The sequence below is a fragment of the Austrofundulus limnaeus genome, unplaced genomic scaffold (genome assembly GCF_001266775.1).
Source record: "Austrofundulus limnaeus strain Quisiro unplaced genomic scaffold, Austrofundulus_limnaeus-1.0 Scaffold100, whole genome shotgun sequence".
Lineage (NCBI taxonomy): Eukaryota > Metazoa > Chordata > Actinopteri > Cyprinodontiformes > Rivulidae > Austrofundulus > Austrofundulus limnaeus.
Genome location: NW_013952502.1, coordinates 92,040 through 114,428, shown reverse-complemented (window position 1 = coordinate 114,428; position 22,389 = coordinate 92,040). Strand labels below are relative to the sequence as shown.

The 22,389-nt window shown below is 37.4% G+C and overlaps 2 protein-coding genes across 2 annotated transcripts in view; one reads left to right on the top strand and one right to left on the bottom strand.

Annotated features, from left to right (window-relative positions):
* Positions 1 to 293: 293 nt before the first annotated feature.
* Positions 294 to 10,704, bottom strand: mettl4 (methyltransferase 4, N6-adenosine). Its single transcript, XM_014013297.1, has 8 exons — positions 9,606 to 10,704; positions 8,497 to 8,562; positions 7,962 to 8,322; positions 7,720 to 7,789; positions 6,960 to 7,134; positions 6,768 to 6,868; positions 6,438 to 6,523; positions 294 to 566 (listed from the first exon to the last, which is right to left on the bottom strand). Exons 1-8 carry the CDS (start codon positions 9,834 to 9,836, stop codon positions 382 to 384), a joined length of 1,275 nt encoding a protein of 424 aa, XP_013868751.1. The 5' UTR covers positions 9,837 to 10,704; the 3' UTR covers positions 294 to 381.
* Positions 10,705 to 11,229: 525 nt separating this feature from the next.
* smchd1 (structural maintenance of chromosomes flexible hinge domain containing 1) overlaps positions 11,230 to 22,389 on the top strand; it is a gene marked incomplete in the record, with an annotated part of 41,856 nt that continues 30,696 nt past the window's right edge. Inside the window, 17 exon segments of the mRNA XM_014013296.1 lie at positions 11,230 to 11,567; positions 13,189 to 13,264; positions 13,358 to 13,513; positions 14,492 to 14,574; positions 14,682 to 14,815; positions 14,929 to 15,043; positions 15,429 to 15,548; positions 15,649 to 15,812; positions 15,909 to 16,002; positions 16,104 to 16,317; positions 16,914 to 17,034; positions 18,713 to 18,893; positions 19,012 to 19,212; positions 19,290 to 19,403; positions 19,619 to 19,728; positions 19,888 to 19,970; positions 20,801 to 20,917. Coding sequence (XP_013868750.1) covers positions 11,463 to 11,567; positions 13,189 to 13,264; positions 13,358 to 13,513; positions 14,492 to 14,574; positions 14,682 to 14,815; positions 14,929 to 15,043; positions 15,429 to 15,548; positions 15,649 to 15,812; positions 15,909 to 16,002; positions 16,104 to 16,317; positions 16,914 to 17,034; positions 18,713 to 18,893; positions 19,012 to 19,212; positions 19,290 to 19,403; positions 19,619 to 19,728; positions 19,888 to 19,970; positions 20,801 to 20,917 — 2,188 coding nt within the window.

Below are 22,389 nucleotides of genomic sequence, written 5' to 3'. Positions count from 1 at the left end.
CAGAGWGGGAAATATTTAGAAATCCAGCTCAAAACAGCAAAGGAGTAAAAATAGAAATACTTTGATCATTCTTAAGATGCACACTGTGCCAATCACTATCCAAACAGGCAAAAACTTTGAGCGTTGTGTGTTCGCTGTGTGGGAAGTGGTTGGGTTCAAAACAGCTGCACAAAAATGCTCTTTCATCTCTCAAACGCCATCAATACCTTCAAATTTACTCTGATCAAAACAAGCAAAAAGGAAAAAAAAAGGAAAGATGAACATCCCACATGCATGCAAAGATAGATAAAACATTTGGTGCAGAATCTTTATTAAAAACCAAAGTTAAAAAAAAGGCTGATGTAACTGGTTGAACATCAGTCATTTAGGACGGACAGGTTTTCACAGGTGAACTGAAAGCTCATCTGTGCTCTCAGCTTTTAAAGTGTCTGCAGGTGTCACATTGAAATAGCTAATGTGCTGAAATTTTAGCACCTCGTTGCCCCAACTGGTCCATCCGGGCTGAAGGCTCCGTGCAAACAGCTCCAAACACTTGGCCTCAGCTCCGATGTAAGGCTTCAGCACCTCTGTGACAAAACAAAAGGAGAAGAGAGGACGGTTATGATAAAACCCTAAAAACATGAATGCTAATCACTGTGGGTGTTTGGTCACTTAAAGATGCRAACAAAACCAAATGTATGTTTGTAGTGTGAGTAAACTCTCAACAGAGTGTGATGTGATGGTTCACACCGCCTCATGGCAAAAATCACAAATGGAGCATTTTTATGTGAAAAATAGTCTCCCTGACCCTCCGTGAGTTTTCCTCACGAACTCTGGGTCCTCTATTCCTGCCCAAAACATAAATAATAGATTGATTGGCAAACCTAAAATGGGCCATGATTATAGGAGAGAGTGTGATTGCCTACATTTGGTTCCTGCGGGTGCAGAGATGCTCTTTCAAAAAAATGCAGACAGCAAAATATTCAGGTACAGCACTTGTAGCTTAACCAAAAAAGAAAGTGGAGCCCGAGTGTCAAAGCTTAAAATAAAACCCCTCAGTTGCATTCGATCCTGACATTAACATTGGTTCCCGATCCCTCCTACTATATGTGATGCCTGATTTGTGAACTGAAGCTTCCTCCCTCTTGTGAAGGTTCATTGACAGTCTTCACACCCACAATGTAACACCATACTGTTGTAAAAAAGGCTGCAKGTTAAGCTACAGGAATAAAAGTTTGCAAACTCTGCGTGGCTCATATTTTATTTATTGCAKCCTGGCTTTTTTTGAAAAGAATTCAATTGTTTAATTACCCGCTTTGCTTATGGTCAGTTCATTCTAACACAGTATTTAGCAGGTAATTCAATCAACTATGACTTATTATCAACTGTAATTTCATTGTGCTCTGTACAATGACAACAAAGGTCTATCTTATCTTATTTTATTATCTGTTGATATTTGCTCTTAATGTGTTTTTTTTTTTTTTGGGATGGGAGTTCTTGATCCTGTATAATGGGCATCAGACAGAGGTGGCGGCTGCCCAGGTCCTTCACAACACAGAACAGGATTTTCCAGTGTGGAGACTGGTGGTGACCTTGGCTTTATAAGTGCTAATATTCCAGGAGAGACACACCTGACAGATACGTTTCACTTCCTCTGCCCGTGCCCCTCGGCTCAGCCAACACTCAGCGAGTTAATGAGCTCAAAAGTCTGATACCAAAACCGATCGAACTTGTACAGGTACTGCAAAAGTCTACTCTCCCCCCACACACCCCTTTCTATAACTGTCAGAGAGACAGAGCTGCAGTGTGGAAAGGCCAAACATATAGCTACACAACTAATTCATCTTCGACTGGTGACTCAGCTCTCAAGCTGTGATGAGAGTAAAGGTTTAATTATCTTCTTAAGTTTGAAATGGGACAAGGGTGTCAAAGTCCCGGCAAGAGACCCCAAAGGAAAAGGAAGACATCACTGCTGAAACTATTTCTGAACCATTTTAACTTGGTGGAACGGAGACATTTTGCCCTTAAAACAGAGTGCTGGGATCAAAATGTTACTGTTGTAACTCGGTTTGGTTAGACAGGATGTTTCAAAGTAACTCCACATAAATGGCAGAACCTAATTACACCAAATGATTGCATTGATCCATCTTTCATAAATGGCAAATGGTGTTGAAAAACGCAAAAAATTAACAAAAAGATGTGTGAAACTGTTTTTAAAATAAAAAAAAAGGACTTTGGAAATTTGCAAACCAGCTAAATATACAACACATTGTCATGATTCATGGGGATCCAAGAGAAAAACCATCCATTGCTGCATTTGACAGAAGTTAAAAAATAATAAATGAATAAAAATCTTTCCCGTTGACTGGTTTGAAACTGTCCACAGTAGACAGAGTGTGGTGGTAAAGGTTACTTTGCTTGTTTTCTGTAATGCAAAAAAAAACTTCAATGTGAGGAGAACCACAGGGGGAAATGAAAAGTGTTTTTTTTTTAGGAATTATTTTTGATTTAAAAGTCAATCTGTCACTGTCAGTTTATTTTATCCTTACTGAAGTTGACCAACCCAGACTGTTTTCATTCACCCTAAAACTCATCTTTCACAAGTCAAAAAGTGAGTGCATAAGCATTTATGCACTCACTTTTTTTTTAACTTTCACTATTTTCTTTTAGTTGTACTTACCTAAATTTTCAGTAATAAAACAAATCACGATAAGTGCATGAGTGTGCAGCTAACATTATTTAAGACACACATTTAAGGCAGCTGTAGTTATGTTTACATGCACAAAATTTTTTGATCGGATTGAAATGTATTCGGATTAAGTAATCCGAATGTACTGTTTACATGGACACAATCCGATCATGACAAGTGTTTACATGTACCGGACTATTATTCAGAATAAAAGTCCGGACATGCGCAGTGTTGTAAACTTTCAGCTCTACTTCCGTGTTACAAACGTAAATAAAGCTCTTCTTTGCACTCAGGACGGACCCGTGTCAGTTTTTAATAATGGTACAGATGTCATTACTCCCCGGTTGAGCTGCAGATGAAGCAATACATGTTTTTTAGTTTTATTTTTTGCGAAGCAACGTCTGCTGTTTGTCTCCTTTTTCATCTATTAAGAGAGCGTGGAGGAAAAGTTCTGCGCGGCGCAGCGCAGCTGGAGYGCTGCTGCCCCGCCTCCTCTAAAGAGCCGAACCTGGTGGATGAAAGTCAGCAGACCTGCGCACTCAGGTCAGTTTTCTACAATCAGAATAAGATGAGCCGATTAAGTGTTTACATGAACGTCATTCCGATTTTCAATCGGAATAACCCACCCCTCTCATTCAGATTAAAAATTCATTTGGATCAGAATAATCTGAACGGGCTGTTTACATGACACATTTTTATCCCGAAYGGCCGTTTAATGCGATTACTTATGTCCATGTAAACGTAGCGAGTGATGCGAMACGCTGCCGGGCGTTTACACAGATAAAAATGAAATTAGCTTTGCACAGTGCTGTACACGTTGTAGTTACATACATGCTCCTCAATAAAAATATAAAATAAAACTACATAAATGGCATTGCGCTTCTTTAAAGTAATTTTTCATGCATTAAAAAAACATGGAGTCCTGTAATTATAAAGACTTGAAGTGCAAAGACTTTTTTTGTTCCTGCTGCTTTACCATCTGGCAAGGATCGTATCTGTAATGGAGTAACGCTGACTCTTATCTTCTCCATAGCAACCGAGCATGTCAGTGACAGGCGCTCCATCTGAGAGGGCAACACAAGTGGGTCAGAACGTCTGTGCGCAGTGGGCTCGAGTGCCGTGGCTTCACACCACCCAGCCTGCCCAGAGGCTCGAGCAGACCGCTACACTGAGAAGTGCAGCAGACATACAAAGGTGATGTTTCGGATGTGAAACGGAAGCTCAGGCTGGATAACACCAGAGGTCTGGGGCCACATTCAACATTTTTTTACTGGGTATATTTTTACACAGTAATTTGTATTCTTTATTTTACATAAACTTTTAATTAACTTAATTAATCAGTAAATTATTGGGATGTTTTATTAAGTTGTTTTTAACATGTGAWGTTTGTTTTGATTTCTGGAGCTGATTTTACCCACTTCGGTTATTGCACYATAAAATTAGGGGTGTAAGAAAATATCGATACACTGAAATATCGAGATATTTCATTTCCCGATACTGTATCGATTATTCTAAAGCCCTGTATCGATTTTTGATTAAGGTTTAAAATGTCAACCTTCTTGCCAACCGTTCATTTTTATGTTGTAGTTCAGCCTCTGAMCACTAGTTGGCAGCAGTGAGCCAGCCATTTGGCTCCTCTACTTCTTGAGCGCCAGAGAGTAAGGGTAGTATTAGCATTGTAAGTAAACGTTAGCTTTTCTTTCTTTTTTTTTTTTTCCAGTAAGAGGTTTTAATTTAATAGAATTTTTGGACAAAAAAAATCGCAATATATCACAATATAYTGCCTTGCTTACAGTATCGCAATATRTCGGGATATATCGTATCGTGACCCCTCCGTTATGATATGTATCGTATCGCCAAATTCTTGCCAATACACAGCCTTACATAAAATGCCACCTGTCTATCATATCACAAGAATCAGAGCTTTCCAACAGGACACCAGATGTACACCAAACTGTAAAAACATGAGAACAGCTGATGAGTTCAGGCGAGCTGACGGGTTACAAACTTCCTTTGTTTTGGACATTGTGCTGTTCAACAGTTGCCTACTTCAGCAAGTTCAGGATAACAATGAGTGTATGATCATAAATTATATTATGTCACTTAATTAAGCTTCATTAATTATTAGAAAATAACTCCTTGATAAAAGTGACTCAGATGTRTTTGAAACTCCATCATTTCGTGGACGGATGTGGCGCAGCTGTAGAGMAGCCGATTTGGTCTGACCCTAACCAGAAACATGCTCATATGTTGTGGTATCTTTGAGCAAAACACCTATTCAGCATAATCCATATACCTCAATATRCAAAATGTGCAATATTTWAACAATGTGCAATAATGTTGTTTAACTTTCTTCTACTGTAGTTTCACATTTACAACCGACTCTCACTGTGCTTTTTTATGTGCCTTTTTTGTTTTTCTATGTTGTATATATATGTAGGTAGGTATATGCACATTTATATACATGTATACATGCTGATATATAGGCATATTTAGCTAATTTTATCCTGTTACTCTATTCTTTTCTATTTCCATTAATGTGTATTTGCACTACTGTGGGAGTGGCTCTCCTCTCGTTATGAACGCGTGTAATGACAATAAAAGCATTCTATTCCATTCTATTTTTTTCTATTCTATTCTATTGTATTCTATTCCCTAACTGCTCCATGTGAAGCTTAAATAGCTGCCCACTGCTCCACTTGTATCTCACATGTGTGATGGAACAAATGCAGAGAACAAATTTTGCCTTTGTATACATGCAAAGATGACAAAACACTTGTAATGAATTCATGTGACCGTATTTCATAGTGATAAAAATAACACATGAAGAGATTCTTTTACCATTTTCTCATTGGTTATGACTGCAGCTGAGTCACTACATGTTGCAAAATTCCGTACACCTAAATGAAGTTAATGTTTTGTGAGCAACACGTCCCACTATAAAAGAAAATCCCAACATCAGCAAATAAACGAACCGGAAAAAACAAACCAGTTGTGAAGAAACCTGCTGAGAGTCAAACAAAGACGCAAACATGCAGCACAGACTCGGGCTGTTTCCTAATCTCCTTAATCTCTATGGTATCACAGCTCCACACAGGTATCATTGTGATTTAAATCAATGMATTTAAACAATATCCAACTACTTCTATGAGGCAGGGGCTTTTCTGTGCAGCTGAAAGGGCACCAGCAAAACGCCGTCCGTGTGTTGCTCCCCATGCTGCACAATGAATTGTGTTCCCCTGGGAGGGAATGAAATGACGTCAAGCCTCCCTTATTCTTAGTCCCTGCATATTCATTGTCAAGGTCTAACATCAATTCTGCGGAGCAGAGAAGATGCTGGAGTCAGGGTGAGACAATTTTGATACATGAATAATAAAAGTTTTGCACCTTTGACAAGTCAGCCCTGTCAGGTTCAACGCTTGCTATTATAGAAAATAATCAAAATACAAAAACAAATCCACTAATTGCTTTATTCATCTTATTCAGTCTACCTCCAGTGGCCGTATTTGCAAAATATATTGTTTCAGCTGTGGAAAAGATAGTTCATTTTAACTTAAATTAATCTATAACTTATTACTAAACATACAAATTCAGTGTCTATAAGTTTGTGTGTAGGAATTTTAAGAACTGACTTGGGCTTAAGAGCCATTACTGTGATGAGAAACAGCACTTAGATRGTATCTCTGACCCTACATAATGAGATAACAATCAGCGATGTTGCAGCATTGCCCTCTAGTGGCCAAAAGAAGCAGTGCAGTCAAAGATTCACCTGATAGTGAGGGCTTCTGRGAGTGCAGGGCTGAGGGGACGCTGACAATCAAACGCTTATCTTCGATCTCTGGCATTGTTGAAGACCTGAAGCAAAACAAATATGACCTGGGGTCATTCCATCTTAGGGTTTTGTCATTTATAAACGCCAAACAAGTCACTTAGTCCCAATTCAGTGGCTGCAGCCTTCTTAGACCGCAACACACGCAGACCACACCCTTCGCAGTCTGGGTAGGTAGTGATACAATTTGTGTGACATAAGCAGCCAACAAATGCAGAMTTCAAAAGATGCAGCCCCTGAATTAAGACACAGCCTTAGAGAAGTCATTACCTTGTGGGGGTACTGGTAGAACATCGACCCAGCACCAGCATCTCATAGGGCTTCTTGTGCTGTGAATCGGGGGGAAACACAAACTGCCCAGATGTGGTGACCTATAGGGAAAGAAAAACCTGACAGAGTCAGAATGATGCCAGTTTGTGAGATTTCCACGACTGAGAGTTTTATCAGTTAGACGTCCTGTACCTTGACCCAGAACCACTTGGCCACAACTTGTACACCCCAGTGTGGATACAGTTCATCACAAACGAAGCGCAGGTGGTTGGGCCGGTTTGTCACCCAGGTGACCACTAAACAGCCTGAAGATGCCAGTTGTGGGATGGGGAGGCGTTTCAGTTGTGTTGAAGGYAAAAAGCTGTACCTGTAAAGAATATAAAACAAGTAAATAAAATTACTAACATTATGATGTTAGCAATGTTTAGCAATGTTAACTACTTCAATTACATCGTTGGTGCCGTACTTTTTCTTTTTTAAATTGAAAAATTTTAACAAATACCGGATGAAATTTTTWAATTAGATTTAATATATTTAATTTCTGTCTTGAGCTGCTCAGTTTTCACTAATATTTTCACGTCTGTGTTACACACAGTAKAAACTTTTGTATAGATTACAAATTATTTGTTCTTTATTTAGCTATACTGGGAGGCCATAAAGTATTTACCTACTATCCAATCGGTAGGTGATTAATTTAGTTGCCATTGCTGACATCAACTTAAAACACCATAGTGTTGTTTTTAATGCAATGTTTATTTATTGTACACCAAATGCTGTGGCCAACATTGCTTAACTTTTAARACCTCATCATTTTAATTTCTTAAATATTGGTGTTTGTTCCAGACTTCAAGCTTCTTTCGTTTTGGTTCATGTGTTCTGATTTTTAAAAAAAATAGTTTTATTTTATTTTTTTTTGCTTTGCAGTTAGTAAAATGAGTAAATATCAAATTACCTGCGACTCCTTTTCACAGATTTGTTTTCCCACGGTGGATCGATAACAATAAGATCAAACCTCCTTCCATCTGATTAAGAAACAAAGAACTTATTAGCAAACAGTGTCAGACTAYAAGAAAAAGCTTTTTCATTCTACAGATTTTTATCGTTAATTCTGGCAAATGACAAATAAATTGCCACTTTTGTTCCTCGCCAAACAGATTCACCAGAAGCATAAAGAATRTGATTTGTCTAACTTACACTGGACTAGTGGTTGCATTCTTGTGAAATCAGAAATCAGAAAAGCTGTATTAGGAGGTATGACATACTCCTCTCCCATCAGCGTAACCACTGCGGCCCAGTCCTCCCTGTTCTCTGTCACCTGAGAGAACAGGTCAACATGTGAAGAACAGCCATCTTCAGTAACAAGTAGCTGAACGCACTCCTTCTGCTCCTCGTCGTCTACTAGAGGAAGCTCTTTCGCCATCTCGCAAAGAGCTGCAAAGCTGCATTCCTGGGAAGGAAGAGGCTCTTTGACTGCATCTGTCTCTCCAGTGAGGTATCCAAGGGATTGGGCAGAATCCACCAAGAGCTTGGTTCCCTCCAGAATAACAGACTCGATCTGTGTTGAGGCACATTGTGAACATTTAGCTGCTCTGAATACTTTCTGCAATTTCTTTTTTCCAACTGTTAAAACTTGTTTTATTTGATTCATGCTTTCTGTTCAGACGTCAGAGGATTTAATTTCTGGCATCACAAATAYATAAAAAAATTAATAAAGAGATGGTTTATTTACCTTCTCGTGGAAGGCCTTTGAATCGATTTCCCCTTGGTTGAGTTCACTGTGTTTTCGCTTACGCTTCTGTAAGATATTTAAATACCATTAAACAAAAACATTACACCTAGTGAAAATACTACTAGAGGGAAAGTTATTCAAAACTTTAAAAGGACATCTCTAAAACCAAAACGTTTAAATAACTGTATTACAATGTACATATCGGCAGAGGTTTATAAAATCTAAGTACATTTACTTTGTTAGTTTCGTGACTTTTACCCTTATTGTTACTTTTAAAACCTAAAAATGATACTTTTACTTCTTTACTTTAAAGTTTAACACCTAGTTGCTCATTATAAATTTAATCTGTCTAAACTCATCATGAAAGGAGTTGTTTGTGTGTTCTAAAAATAAGTGTTGAATTTCAACCAAATCATGTCAAATATTTCCACTAAACCTAGTAGAATAAATCTGAGGCAGTATACATATTTTATTTTAAAGAAATTGATCAATTTACTCAACTTGGTTTTGTGGAGCCAGTTTGGTTCAGTGAATTTAACAGTTTATTTGTTAGAGAGCGTGGAAAAGTAATTTTTTTACTTCTACTTTCCCCAATTTTTGTTAAACAGTTTTATGACATTTACTTAAGTACTATTTTCATCAGTGACATTTGGTTTTGCCATTTTCTGTCAAGGTATTTTTACTTTAACTTAGTTATTTTTTTCAAGTACTTTATAGACCTCTGCATATCAGTTGGTATGCTAACCCTAAAGAATATTGTTTATCAATTATTTAAAAAAAATAAAAATAAAAGTAATTTCAGTCATTTCAAATTTTCCAAAACTGACATCTTTATTTAACTATGTGTTAACATATGAATTATGTGCTCAGAAAGTTTATTATGTGAAATCCTTTACAATAAAATGCGTTTTGTGTATAGAAAAATTAACTATTACATTGTTCACCCAACAGACAGGAACTTTTAGGGAACATTCAAACAAGTTTATCTAAAACTTGTAACATGGAAGATTCATCTAAGCTGATGGCATTTAGGGACAACACAACATGTGAACGTTACAATACAACAGGAAAGCAGGTTTAGCAGGGTACTGATAATAATGATGTTTTACCTTTGTTGGTTTATCTGTTTTTTCCAGCACATCAGTGTGTTCTCCTTCCAAAGAAGCACAGCCACTATGGTTATAATRGCTTTTTATGATCTGAAAACACCGCCGTTTAAAACTACACTTCACATGTGACTTATTACTGCCTGTCCACCGGATGCACTGCTGATAGCCACGGTCTATTAACGAGCCTGAGTCCAAAACCCAACCTGAGCTGCGTTGAAGCACCACGGACATGACGCTTTCACAACAAATTACAACAACATGCTGTTTTTTCTGCTGGTAGAACACACTTCATAGCTCATTATAGCTGTCTTCTTCTTATTCTTCTTCTATATAGGGTTTATTGGCGGTTTGCAAAAATCTTCAAGTGTGCATTACCGCCACCAACTGGATAGGAGTGTGGACTGAAACGACCTAAAATAAAACTCATGTCATATCAAATAATCGAGCTATTCTCAGATAATTAATCAAAGCTTGAGAACTATCAGAAACTAATTTTTATTATAAAATTTCAAATGGATTTAATCTAATTTTCATTTAATCAAGTCTATTAATTATTTGAGCTCTTTCATTTCTGTACAGTTTAACCAGAATATGTTCCACCGTTTCATCTTCTCCACAGTCACATTTACCAGTATCATGTTTCCCTATTAAAAACAGAGTACTGTTTAATCCTGTATGTCCAAATCTAAGACGTGATATAACTATCTCTTCACTTCTCATCTCTCCTACTTTCCTCTGAATCCTATAAAGCCATCGACCTTTTTCTTTCTTCCCATTGTTTTTGCCACTTTTCTTTCATTTTCTTTTTTATGTTACTTTTAACTTCTGTTTGACTAACTTTGACATCTATCTCAACTAAAACATGTCTAGTGGCCTCCTTTGCTACTTTGTCTGCCCTTTCATTTCCTCTAATACCTACATGWGCTGGAATCCATGCAAATATGACATTTAACCCCATCATTTTAATTCTAAATAATGTTTGTTGTATTTCTATCAAAATGTCTGGTCTACTTTCTGAAAAAATGTTTTTAATTCTAATAAGTGATGAGCTGGAATCCACAGAATAGCTAATAGTATTGCTACCATTTCCCGTGTCGTGACCTACTTCGTCGTAACCAAACCGTCCACCCCAGCCTTATGTTTTCCTTGAACGATGCCAAAGGTAAAAACGTAGCCAACAACCGGAAGTGCTAACCGCGCAGTCTGGGATGCCAGATAAGAAACGACTAACTATCGTAATTTTTAATGGCATGCGCGTAGGAAGGGTGCACTAAGGGGATGCGCTTTTTTCATTGGTTGAGGTATTCAGGTGTGTGATTTTATGATGTGTAGGCGTTTGCGTGACCCATCACACATGAGAAACACCCAAGGGGAGCAGCAGACAGCCATTACTAATTGAGGGGTTAAGGGGGTTTTGCTCGGGTGTCGAACCTGTGGCTTTCTGGACCTACACTAGCCGCATTACCACTTCCACACTGCCTGACGGAAATGGCAAAACTGTCACAAATTTGGACTTTTATGAAATTATCGTACATCGTATAAAAAGCATAAAATAATTAGCAATTATGCATATCTGGCAACATTGAACGCTGCATTCTGCCCCTACTGGCTTCCCGTAGAGACAGAGACACGCGGAAGAAAATCTCACAGCGTTAGTTTTGTTTTTGAGTGGAAATGAAACTGAAAGAATAAGAACCAGATAATAGCGCTGATACAACGCAGAGAACAGTTTCAAGCTGTTTCAAGGCGTTATGGACTGTATATAACATTTTTGCGAACTTTTTTCTCTCTGGAAACATCAGCACGGAGTGACGCGTTACGTCTTTGTGTGCTCCGTGGTAGTCGAAAAACACTACGATGATCCAGGTGTATGACTGCCGCTCCAAAAACAGCAAAGTTTCCAAGAAAACTTTGGATTCAAGTGATTTGAACTTTAATGGCTTTCTCCAAGTTGTTCACAAGGTAAAATTGCTTATTTGTCATTAAAAAAAGTCTTTGTTCCTTTAGCTATTTGGTAAATTCCATGTTGTTTAATTAAAAACACTTTCTCAAATTATCGTAAAACATTTAATTCACCTATCTAACTATGGTTCAGTGGCTGGGTCTTGTCCCCTAACCTGCACGTTTACCTACTCTAACACACCTGATTCATAATTAACTTCGTGTTGTGCAGAAGCCTGCTAATCACCCATTTATTCAGTTCAGGTGTGTTGAAGGAAAGAATTGGAAATCAGATTTACAGCGTCAAGTTATTTACCTGATGAATTTCTACTGACGTTATGGCATTAATGTAATATTTCTATCAGTAATACTAACAGTAAATTGGAAAAGGGCAAAATAAACATTCTTCCCCATTAAGGTTGGGCAATATTGGCAAAAAAAAATTAATCACAATTAATTGTGGTATTTAGCCGATAACGATTAATTTGATGATTAATCCCCTGGAGTCCCTGGACACCCTTATGTCCTAGTCACATGACCAATTTAGTGGGAAAGATTTGCTCTTTATAAAAAATTGTTCCAAATTGTGTGAAAATTACAGATTTCAGGCTAAACATCARTTRTGTTGATRGATAACTAAATTACAGAACTTTAWTTTTARTGTTCTTCATATTTGAAGCAGAGAGGAGCACTGAGCASACTGACCGGAGTAATCTCCAGTCAGTCTACCTGGTGGCATTAATGGTATTAATCGTCAAGTGCCAAAAATTAATCGATTAATGTTTTTCTGACGATACGATTATGCCCAACCCTATTCCCCATAACYATTGTGACTATTTACTAAAACTGACAGTGAAATGTTGATGTTTAGCACTTTGTGATTACAAGATACGAGCATATTGTCTTTTTCATTTGACTAAATTTGTCTTCAGACCAAAACCTCCTACATTATGGTGGACTGAAGCTAAAACATAGTTCTCACTTAAATATCTTCACATTTTGACAATACCTCTTGCCATAAGGTAGTAGTTATTTTATTGTCTTTTTTGTTGTCCTTTTTTTAAGCCTCCATGGCTCCCTAATGCAAATCARGCATGGGATATTTTCTCTGTTAGTCTAGGATAGTTTTCTGTCTAGATTTGCATGGKAAAAAATTATATAGGTGACTTGTTTATAGATTATCACGTGCAGCACTCATGCTAAATACAGTAGTTTGATATGTCTAGAACTAGTTTCTATCAGGCATTGACTTCTTACACAGATAGATTTACTAAGCTGTTCACCAGACAATCACAATACTGTATGTAACTTCCCACCAGTTTAAAAAAAATTTTTTAATTGTTCGCAGCATTATTTTTTATTAAATGAACGTAAGTTACAGTGTAATGTATTTATTGACCTGGTGCACTGATGTGTTTAAAAATAAAAAATTTTCGTGACTTCTCTGTCTCAGGATGGCAGCAGGCTGAAGGTGGTTTGCATGCCACTGGAAAGCACAAAATTACTCCCAGGTCAAAAAATATTGTTCAGTCACATTTATTCTCATTCTTTTTTTGTTGAATCCCACATCAGRTTTTGTTGATCAAAATAATTGACTTTTAAGGCTTTGAATAAAATGTCAAAGCRTTCTCTTCTGCTACAGACGTTTGCAGTCCCTTCATGTGAGACATTTGTGTTGGTCACAACTGACAGAACAGTTGTGGATCATGATAAATTTGGTGAGTAAATTCATCCTTTATTGTGCAGAACATTATAATGCAACAAATGCAAGGATGAAATAAATGTTTATTAAGGAMTTTTATTCACTGTAGAGGAGCTTCAGGATGGCTGCACCCTTTACCTGTTAGAACATGAGGACCAAGCCCTGCCAGCTGCAACTGAAGAGGACATCAAGTTTGTGCCTCATTATAATACTCTGGTCGAGAGTGGGACTTGTGAATACTTCGCTGAGGGTCAGAAATCACTGCGTGAGTGTTAAAATGATCAAMGATCTTTTTTGCTAACAGAATTTTAGCTGTTTAATTGCATAYAATGGTTTGATTGTGGCCTGTATGTGAAAGGTGCATACACGTGTGTATGTTAGTAAATAACTCAGGAACCACTGGACCAATTTCAACGAATGAATTGTTGGATGTGCATCTACTGATGATWAACCTTTGAAGTCAACCGTATTCAAGGTGGCCTGGTAAAAACCAGACCCTTGTCCTTCGCTTTGCTTCATACGAGGGTCTGGACTCTCGGCTATAGAGAAGCGATTCTTGCTGGAGGCGTGGCCTCTGCTGAAGTATAAATGATTGGATTGGTTGGCCGCGACATACAGTATGTGTGCCAGCTCCACTGTGAAGGAGGCTAAGCTAAGAAGCTAACCGGAAATCGCGTGCGCTGTAAACAACCCTACTGAAAGGAGAGAAGAACCAAGCTGAACGAGACGACTGTAAATGATAGCTGCTGCTTTGTCAGACAATTTTAATTTTATTTGGAAGCCTTATCAACACGGACTGGCTTCATTCACTTCCTCCACTGCCTTTGCTAAACTAACTAACAGACACTGCGCAGAAAATCGACGTTCTGTTCTCTGATTGGCCCAGACGAAAATTCTCCTGGAGAAATCCCAGACGGAGCAGTGAAGGGAAGCGAGAATTGAGTGGAAATGTGTAGGAAGGCAAGGGCCAGGCTATATTCAAGGTGGCTGACAGTAAAACTCAAATATGGTTCTAATTAAATCAGGTTCACAGATACTGAGCTAACATTTGATGTAGCAGCTGAAATCATTCACAACAGATACTCTAAGCCTGATTTTTGAAGTTCAATCAAAATGACCTGAATTTTGTCATTTTCCATCATGAGATGATTTTCATCTGAAATTCTGAAAAGTGGCGAGTGATAATATTCCTTCAAGAAATGCTAGGCCTTCTGTTTTTGATGTTTTTATTTGAATTTTCCAGCGTGCTCTTTTGCTGAGCTGGTAGACAACGCTCTTTCAGCCACAGCCAAAAACACAGGAGTGAGGACCATAGAGATACAAATGGTTGGTTTTGCATTTTAAATTTAGTTTACAGTGAACATGTATACATTTTGGGCCATTTGATATTAATATTAGTGAATTTTTGACTTATTTCTGCATCTTACCATCAGCTGTTTGACAAATATTTTGGGAAACCTGCCATTATTGTTATGGATAATGGCTGTGGGATGACCTCGAAGCGGCTGAATAACTGGGCAGTATACAGACTCTCTAAGTTCACAAGGGAAAATAGCAGATTTGAAAGGTTGGTTGTTTGAAATCCTCCCAGTAACACAAAATTTCCAAACTGTTTATTATGATCTCTTTCAGTTTGAAACAACCCAATCAGATTTTGTTCTTATTTTTTATGAATTTTAGTGATAAAGAGGATTATATACGTCCTGAACATGTACCTCGCAGTCTCAACAGTGATATATCGTTCTTTGGAGTTGGAGGAAAGCGGGCTGTTTTTCACATCGGAGACTCTGTTAGGGTGAGTTTTAAAACTATTTTGAAACTGTTACAAAGTTGGTCTTACTTCTCAASTTAGAAAGATTATTTTAAGAAACCTAGAATAAATTTAATAAATCTGAATCAGATGAGAAATCCAGAAAAATAAAACCAAACAATATCAAACAGCAGAAGACGGCAAATAATTATCAACTCTAAATAATCTGAAGTTAAATAAGATAAGTAGAACATTTTTATTTTAGTTGAGTTATTTTTACAGAAGCTGGTTTTAACAGGTGGAATGAGATAATTATAATTTTAAAAATCTGAGTAATTGTAAGAATTGTTTTAATTAACTTAATGCACAGTGAAATCGTCTGTGTGAACCTATAAGACAGATTAAATCACATATTATCTGTAAATATCAGATGATCAGCAAACCAACAGGCTCCCCAGATGTTCATGAACTGGTTCTTTCAAAAGAAGAYTTCAAGAGAAAAGAACAAAACAAAGAGGATGTTTATAAAGGGACCATCTTAAACAGAAAGGTAATGTTTTTTTCTTCTTAAAACTGCTTGACTAGATGAAATTAATAACTGATAAACGTGATGAGTGAGTCTSGGTGTATTTTTTGTCTTCTTTTTGCAGCCTGGAGACTTTTCCCACGTAACAGATGATGAGCGTTTCCTCCGTGCCATCATTGCTAAGGAAACTGAAAATGAAAGTTTCACAGCTGTTGTTATTACAGGAGTCTGCCCTGAGCACATTGACTACCTGAAACAACACTTTGATGATTGGACCAGAGAGCTAGCGTGAGCTCACTCACTCACATCATATACTGTATATTCCAAAACTTTTAATGTTTAAAGTGTAAGTCATGGTAAGATGCTTTTYCCCCCTTGTTTCAGGCACATTTATCACTATTACATTCATGGAGTCAGTGGAAATGACTTGAGAAGCACCAACCGAAAAGTAGATGAGCTTCCAAAAATTGACATTAAGGTGAGACAGTTTGTTGAGTGGTGATCACAGTAAGTTGGATTTAGTTAAAGGTTGCATATATCAGCCAGTAACTCCTGGACGTTTCTTTTATTGTGTATTAGATATCTTTATTGGAGAAGCCTCCTAAAAACCCTCGAGTGATGAATCTCAGAGAAGTGGAAGAAGACATGCAGACTCTGTACATCAATGCTGCTGTAGACACTTTTGAGTTCATGGCCACTACCTCAGATGGCGGCACTGTGGAGGGGGTGCTTCGATACCACCCCTTCCTCTATGACAGGGAGACCTACCCTAAAGATCCATACATAGGCCAAGGTAACGAGTAGGGCTGGGCAATATTAGCAAAAAAAAATTAATCACAATTGTGGTATTTAGCCGATAACGATTAATTTGACGATTAATCCCCTGGAGTCCCTAGACACCCTTATGTCCTGGTCACATGACCAATTTAGTGGGAAAGATTTGCTCTTCATAAAAATCTGTTCCAAATTGTGTTGAAATTACAGACTTCAGACTATACATCAAATTTTAAATTGTGTTGATAGATAAATAAATTACAGAACTTTTTTTAACGTTCATCATATCTGTAGCAGAGAGGAGCACCGAGCAGACTCTGCCTGGTGATTCAACACATTCTGCTGGCTTCTTCTTTAGATTGTTCTTTTTTTTCATGTACAGTGCCCTCAGACAACATATGTTGTGACCTGGCGCTATATAAATAAACTGAATTGAATTGAATTAATCATATTAATCGTCAAGTGCCAAAAAATAATCGATAAATGTTTTTCTGATGATTGATTGCACGCGATATGATTATGCCCAACCCTAGTAACAAGCTCTGAAACTTGGTTCGGTTTATGAAAAGTCAAGTCAAGTATTACATTCAAAGTGGCTGTGGTTCTGTTTTTCAGCTCCTGTTGAAGATGATGATTATGAAAATGAGTCTGGCAGCTTGAATCAAGCCAGAGGAAAAAGGGACATCTTTGAATGTTTCTGGAATGGACGGCTCATCCCTTACACCACAGTTTCTGAGTAAAGGCTTTCTTATGAGTTAATGATGAGGGGTGGTTTTGTTTTATGTCTATTTCATTAAGTTTAACACTGATCAGTAAACATAGACAGTGTTTTTTGTTGGGTTTCAGGTGTTCTTTGCCATGTTTTTCTCTTACTTTTCTTAGTCAAGCCTTTAGATACTGACAGTTTTTTATCATTTTGATGCTTCGCTTTATTGAAATACACTTTGTCTTAACTAAGGTAGACCGGAATCTATCTTTCTCATACTGCGGTATTATCTTCAGAAAATAACTTAAGGTTATACATATGAATGGTCTGTGGCCTGTTAAGTAATTATTAAATAACGTCCAAGTATGTCTTTTTGGGTTTTTAACTACACTGACTCTTACCATGGTTGTATCCACACTACTGCACACCTTTAGTCAGTTTTTTTGTCAATAACTATTGTTATTCTGTCATACCGCCCAAGCCTAGTCAAAACAGTGTTCATATCTAATATAAGAGTTGGCGGTACTATTACCCGACTATTCGATCACTTATCAAAGTGTCCCTGGGCAACTTCCACTGGCTCTGATGTGTGTCCCATCAGTGTATGAATGTGATTTAACTACACATTCTCACTCCCAAGTCGTCACATATTGACGCTTAAGGTAAGGTACCCTCTGCGTCTTATTTTGACGCATCAGGTACCCCCCTCGCGTCAGTCCTTGACGCCCGCGGCTTTTCCGCGTTGCGCCACCAGGGGTCTTTGGGTCGAGGGTCTGAGGTTAACATGAGGGATCAGGATTAATGGTTAAGTTTAGGTACTGGGATCAGGGGTAGGATGTCCATGGTGAATATTAGGTTATTTCAGGCTTTGGAACATGTTTACGTGAATTTCCTACATTTTCTAAAAATGGTTAATTTTAGGTACTAGGGTCAGGGACAGGATGTCTAAAGTGAACAAAGGTAATTTCAGGCTTCGAAACGGTAGTTTTTGCGCATTTTCTACTCTTTCCGAAAATATGACAACAGATTTCGCCCCATCTCGTCAGTAACTGACGTGACGGGGGTACCCGGCACGTCAAAATCGGACGTAGAGGGAACCTTGSMAAAGCGTCAATATGTGACGACTTGGGAGTGAGAATGGGTTGGATTTAATCACTGAGTCGTCTACATCTAATAATCTGTCTAGCTTTGTATAAAGACGTAGAGTGCTGTGTGAATATGTAAATGAGGACACAGATTGTAGTGTAAAGAATTTTGATTATCCTGGAAGAGCGCTGTATACAGTATGTACAGTCCGTTTACCATTTAGTAACTGTAAAAAGGTCCCTTATCCCTATGAACATCATAAGTACAAGTAGAAGTTTTGGCTTTTTGCTAATCTGATATATTCATGTGCCAAAGAGAAAATATGTGAACAGTTATCTAAAATAATCTGTTGCTGAAGAATAATTCAAGAAATCTTATGGAGGCATTTTCAAACAATTTACAAGATATTATTTTACAGTAGAGATAGTTACTTCCAAACAAGCTGAAAAGAAGTTACTAAATTTCTCAGGTTTCGGATGTAAAACCCCAAGATGAAGTCATGTCATAATATTTTCTCTGAAATAAAATGTGTGCTTGTATCTATTTTAGAAAGAGAAACATAAAATAGGATCACTTGATCTAATATTCATCTAATATTCTTAATCTTTCCTTTTTGATCCAGGTTTGACTGGTGCTCTCGACCTGTGAAAAGTACATTACCAGCAGAGTGTTACAGTCGGTTTTCTGGGGTGCTTTTCACTGATGACAAATTCCTGGTCAATGCTAACAAACTGAAGTTTATGAATCTGGAGATGAAACTGAAGAGCAAAGACACTATATTCACTCCTGATGCTAACGTTCAGGTGATTATTGATTCATGACAGGAACACAATGGAGGCAGTTTATCACAGAGTTAATCAATGATAAAAATATATTGCATTTTGTAAAGTTTTGTACATTTTTTTTCTGCGTACTTTGCAGAAAACATCAAAAAGAGGAAACATCCAGAAAGAGTTCACTCAATGGCTTCAGAACTGTCATGAAAAATTTGACAAGCAGGTGAAGTTTCTTGGATACATTGACACAATAACACGGAAAGATGTGGCAATCAAGAAACAGCATCCCTGGGCAACATTCTCCTCCATTGAGTTGGATGGAAAACAGTACAAAGCAGGACAATTGGTAAGAATTTTTTTTGATACAATAGATTTGTATTTTTGTTATTCTTAAATCCAAATTCTTCGTGTTTTTTTATGCAGGTAAAGTCTCAGAAAACACAGCCAGTTCTTTACGGCAGTGTTGTTCGATTTATGCTGTACGGAAATCACGATTGTAACGTCTACGCCACAGGAGGACAAGTGGAAATCAAACGTGTAAGTGAGGAAACACTGGAATGATAAAATAATAAAAACTCCAACATCCATTATCTCCTTTTTAAATCATTTTTTATTTAGTTTATCTGGTAAATCAATTTTAAACCAAACATCAGAAACCTGTATTTCTTAATTATTATTATTTAAAATTTTCTGTTTTGATTAAATTTGCTTGCATTGTGAGTCTCAAACTAAACAGCCAATTTATTTTGTAGGAGCCTGGAGCACTTTATGACAATTTCACCAGGATCATACCCATTTCAAAGATCGACAGGAACGTCACTGATGAAAACATCAAGAAAAATATCGAGAGTGATCTTGACAAGTAAGTAAACAATCACAAAAATGTAATTTATCTAGGTTTTTATGTCTTTTAATGTGCTGTAGTTGTAATAAACTTCACTTTGTCTTGTATTTGAAAGTTGTTTTTAGTTTGATGACACTTGTTATTTTAACTAAACTAAGCCAAACTAAATGTTTTCAGGGTTCCAGAAAAGCTAAAGGTGGAGTGGCCAGAGAATAACATTTTCTCTCAAAATGCTTCTCATCCTGCTGGGACTCCTTTGGGTAAAGTGTTGAATTTTTTGCATTTCTTCTACAATTTATCAATTTTCATTCCAATGTCTTCAGTCTACATTAGAATGTGAATATTAAAAATGTCAAAAATAGTTCCTGGAGAAACTATAAGGGGGCTTGTCTCTTGGTGCAGGATTATTTTCAACATGGTTTTGGGGATTTCTCTTGGCTACCACCTCACCAAATTTCAGCTCAATATGGGTAAAAATAGCCAGGTTATGGTCAGTTTTACATTTTAGCTATGGTGGCCATCTTTGATTTTTGGACTGGATTCTGAAAGTGATGAAAATTGTTCTCCGCTACCACTACACCAAATTTGAAACCATTTGTCCCACAGAAACAACAGAAATATTAACTGAAAGAAGACAAAAATGCTTATGTTTTGATGTATAATTTGTCCGTGTATCAGAAACATTGTGGTTGTAGGAAGAAGTTGTTCACTGAGAAATCACTTCCAGTTCACAGACCTCTCCACTCTAGGTCATGTGACTTTAGAATGGCTTTTTTTTTTTTTTGCAATTTACGTCATCAGGGTAGCTCAAAACTTAAAAAAAATTAATAAATAGGGACTGAGGTGGATGTTCTTAATGAACATTTGTGTGGGTACTCTTTGCTGTTCGGCTGCATTAAAGCTGATGGAAGAATAAAAAGTTAGAAAGTATAGAGATCCTTTTCTGAGGTGGATAATAATATAGTAGGTGCAGCTGTTTAAATGAATGGAGGTAGAACTGCTTTCTTAATCATTTGAATTGACATGCCCTAATTATTATTTATGTAAAAGTTCAAGGGTGTTTATTTCCATGTGTTTCACATTTTTATAGGGCCTCTCAAAGTTGAAATCCTTAACAGGAAGGGACTCTCAACCTCATCCAGGATCAATACAGGGGGGCAAGGGTCAGGAATGAGACTGAGCATTCTCCTCAGAGTAGTCCATCACGGTAAGGTCATTGAAATTTCAAAAATGCATTGGGTCATTTTCAGGGCTCTCAAGTCTCACGCATTGACCATGAGACACGCATTTCAGGACGTGCACACGCCACACTTGGCATTTCTCRCGCTAAAACACACACACGCACAAATGCCCGCACACACACACTTTTTRAAAACGAACGAATGAGCAGCTCAATGTTTATGTCTCTGGCTGGACACTCACTCTGCCTAAAAAGATCTGTGTCTGCCTATTTTTGTGTTTTTATTCCTGCCTTGGGGGTCCTGTAAGCTGCATCAGAGCTGATCACTCCTGTCAATCACGTGTCCGTGCTGCGCTTTGTTATAAAAATCTGCAGCAGCGTGAGATGAGACCCCAGCTCAGACCCAACCTTTCTACCTGTTGCGCACGAATAATATTTTTATCATAGTTTAAAAAACTCTGTTCTCACGASGATGCACTGCGTGTGCGTCACATCGCCTGCAAACAGCTGGATCAGCRTCAGAGCCATGTTTCATAAAGGGATAACCCAGCTATTTTTAAAGCAGGGCTGCAGGTCAAAATTTATAACAAAGACCTCACATGATGTTAGTGCTTGGAGTAAGGTGTTTTTTAATAGTGGCAGATATACTATTTTTTTTCTTCTTTTTGCCCCTCTTTCATTCAATAATTGATTTACTTTGATTTTTTTAAAGGTCTTTGTTGTTTTWAAGAATTAAATAAATAAATACTCTCAGCTGCAAATGACTTCAGAGATTAAAATGACAGTAAATTATTTTAAAACAGCATGGGTTTTATGAGGGGGTCCCTGGAAAAATGTCTCCCTTGTAAGAGGTCCCCAGACCCAAAAAGTTTGAGAACCCCTTCCCCTTGACCTATAGAATACTCACCAAGTGTTTACTTATATAGGTAAAAAKATATTTAATAGCCTGTTCAAAYACACCAGAATGCAGGAAATGGCATCTACTTCATTCAAAATGTTGACCCCCACCAGAGTGATTTTACACACAGTTTTCTCCTACATTAAATACCATACAGCCCTGATCACAATTGTTGGCAAAAAATCAAATAWGCAAATTGGACGATGACGTTATTTAGCAACTTTTAGGAYGCCTAAAGCAACTTTTCTTACTGAGGAGTTGGCAACAGTGTTCAGCGGCTCTAAATCTCACTCCAAGATCTGATCAGAACTTGAGAGTCCTGGTCATATGCTAATTTGACTTGGCTAATGTTTATTAAGCTTATGGTTGTATTTAGCTTTTTCAGCTTGACTTAGCATATTTTAGTCTTTTATTTTAACTTGATTTGTCTTAGGAATAATTTCCTTAGCATATTTTGGTCTAGCTTAGCTTATATTTATCTTTTACTTAGCCTTTTATAAAATCTTAAATGAGCTTATTTAAGCCTGGCTTAGTTTATATGTACTTATGTTAGTTTTCATTTAGCCCAGGGGTTCTCATTTCAACCCATAAATGCCATGGG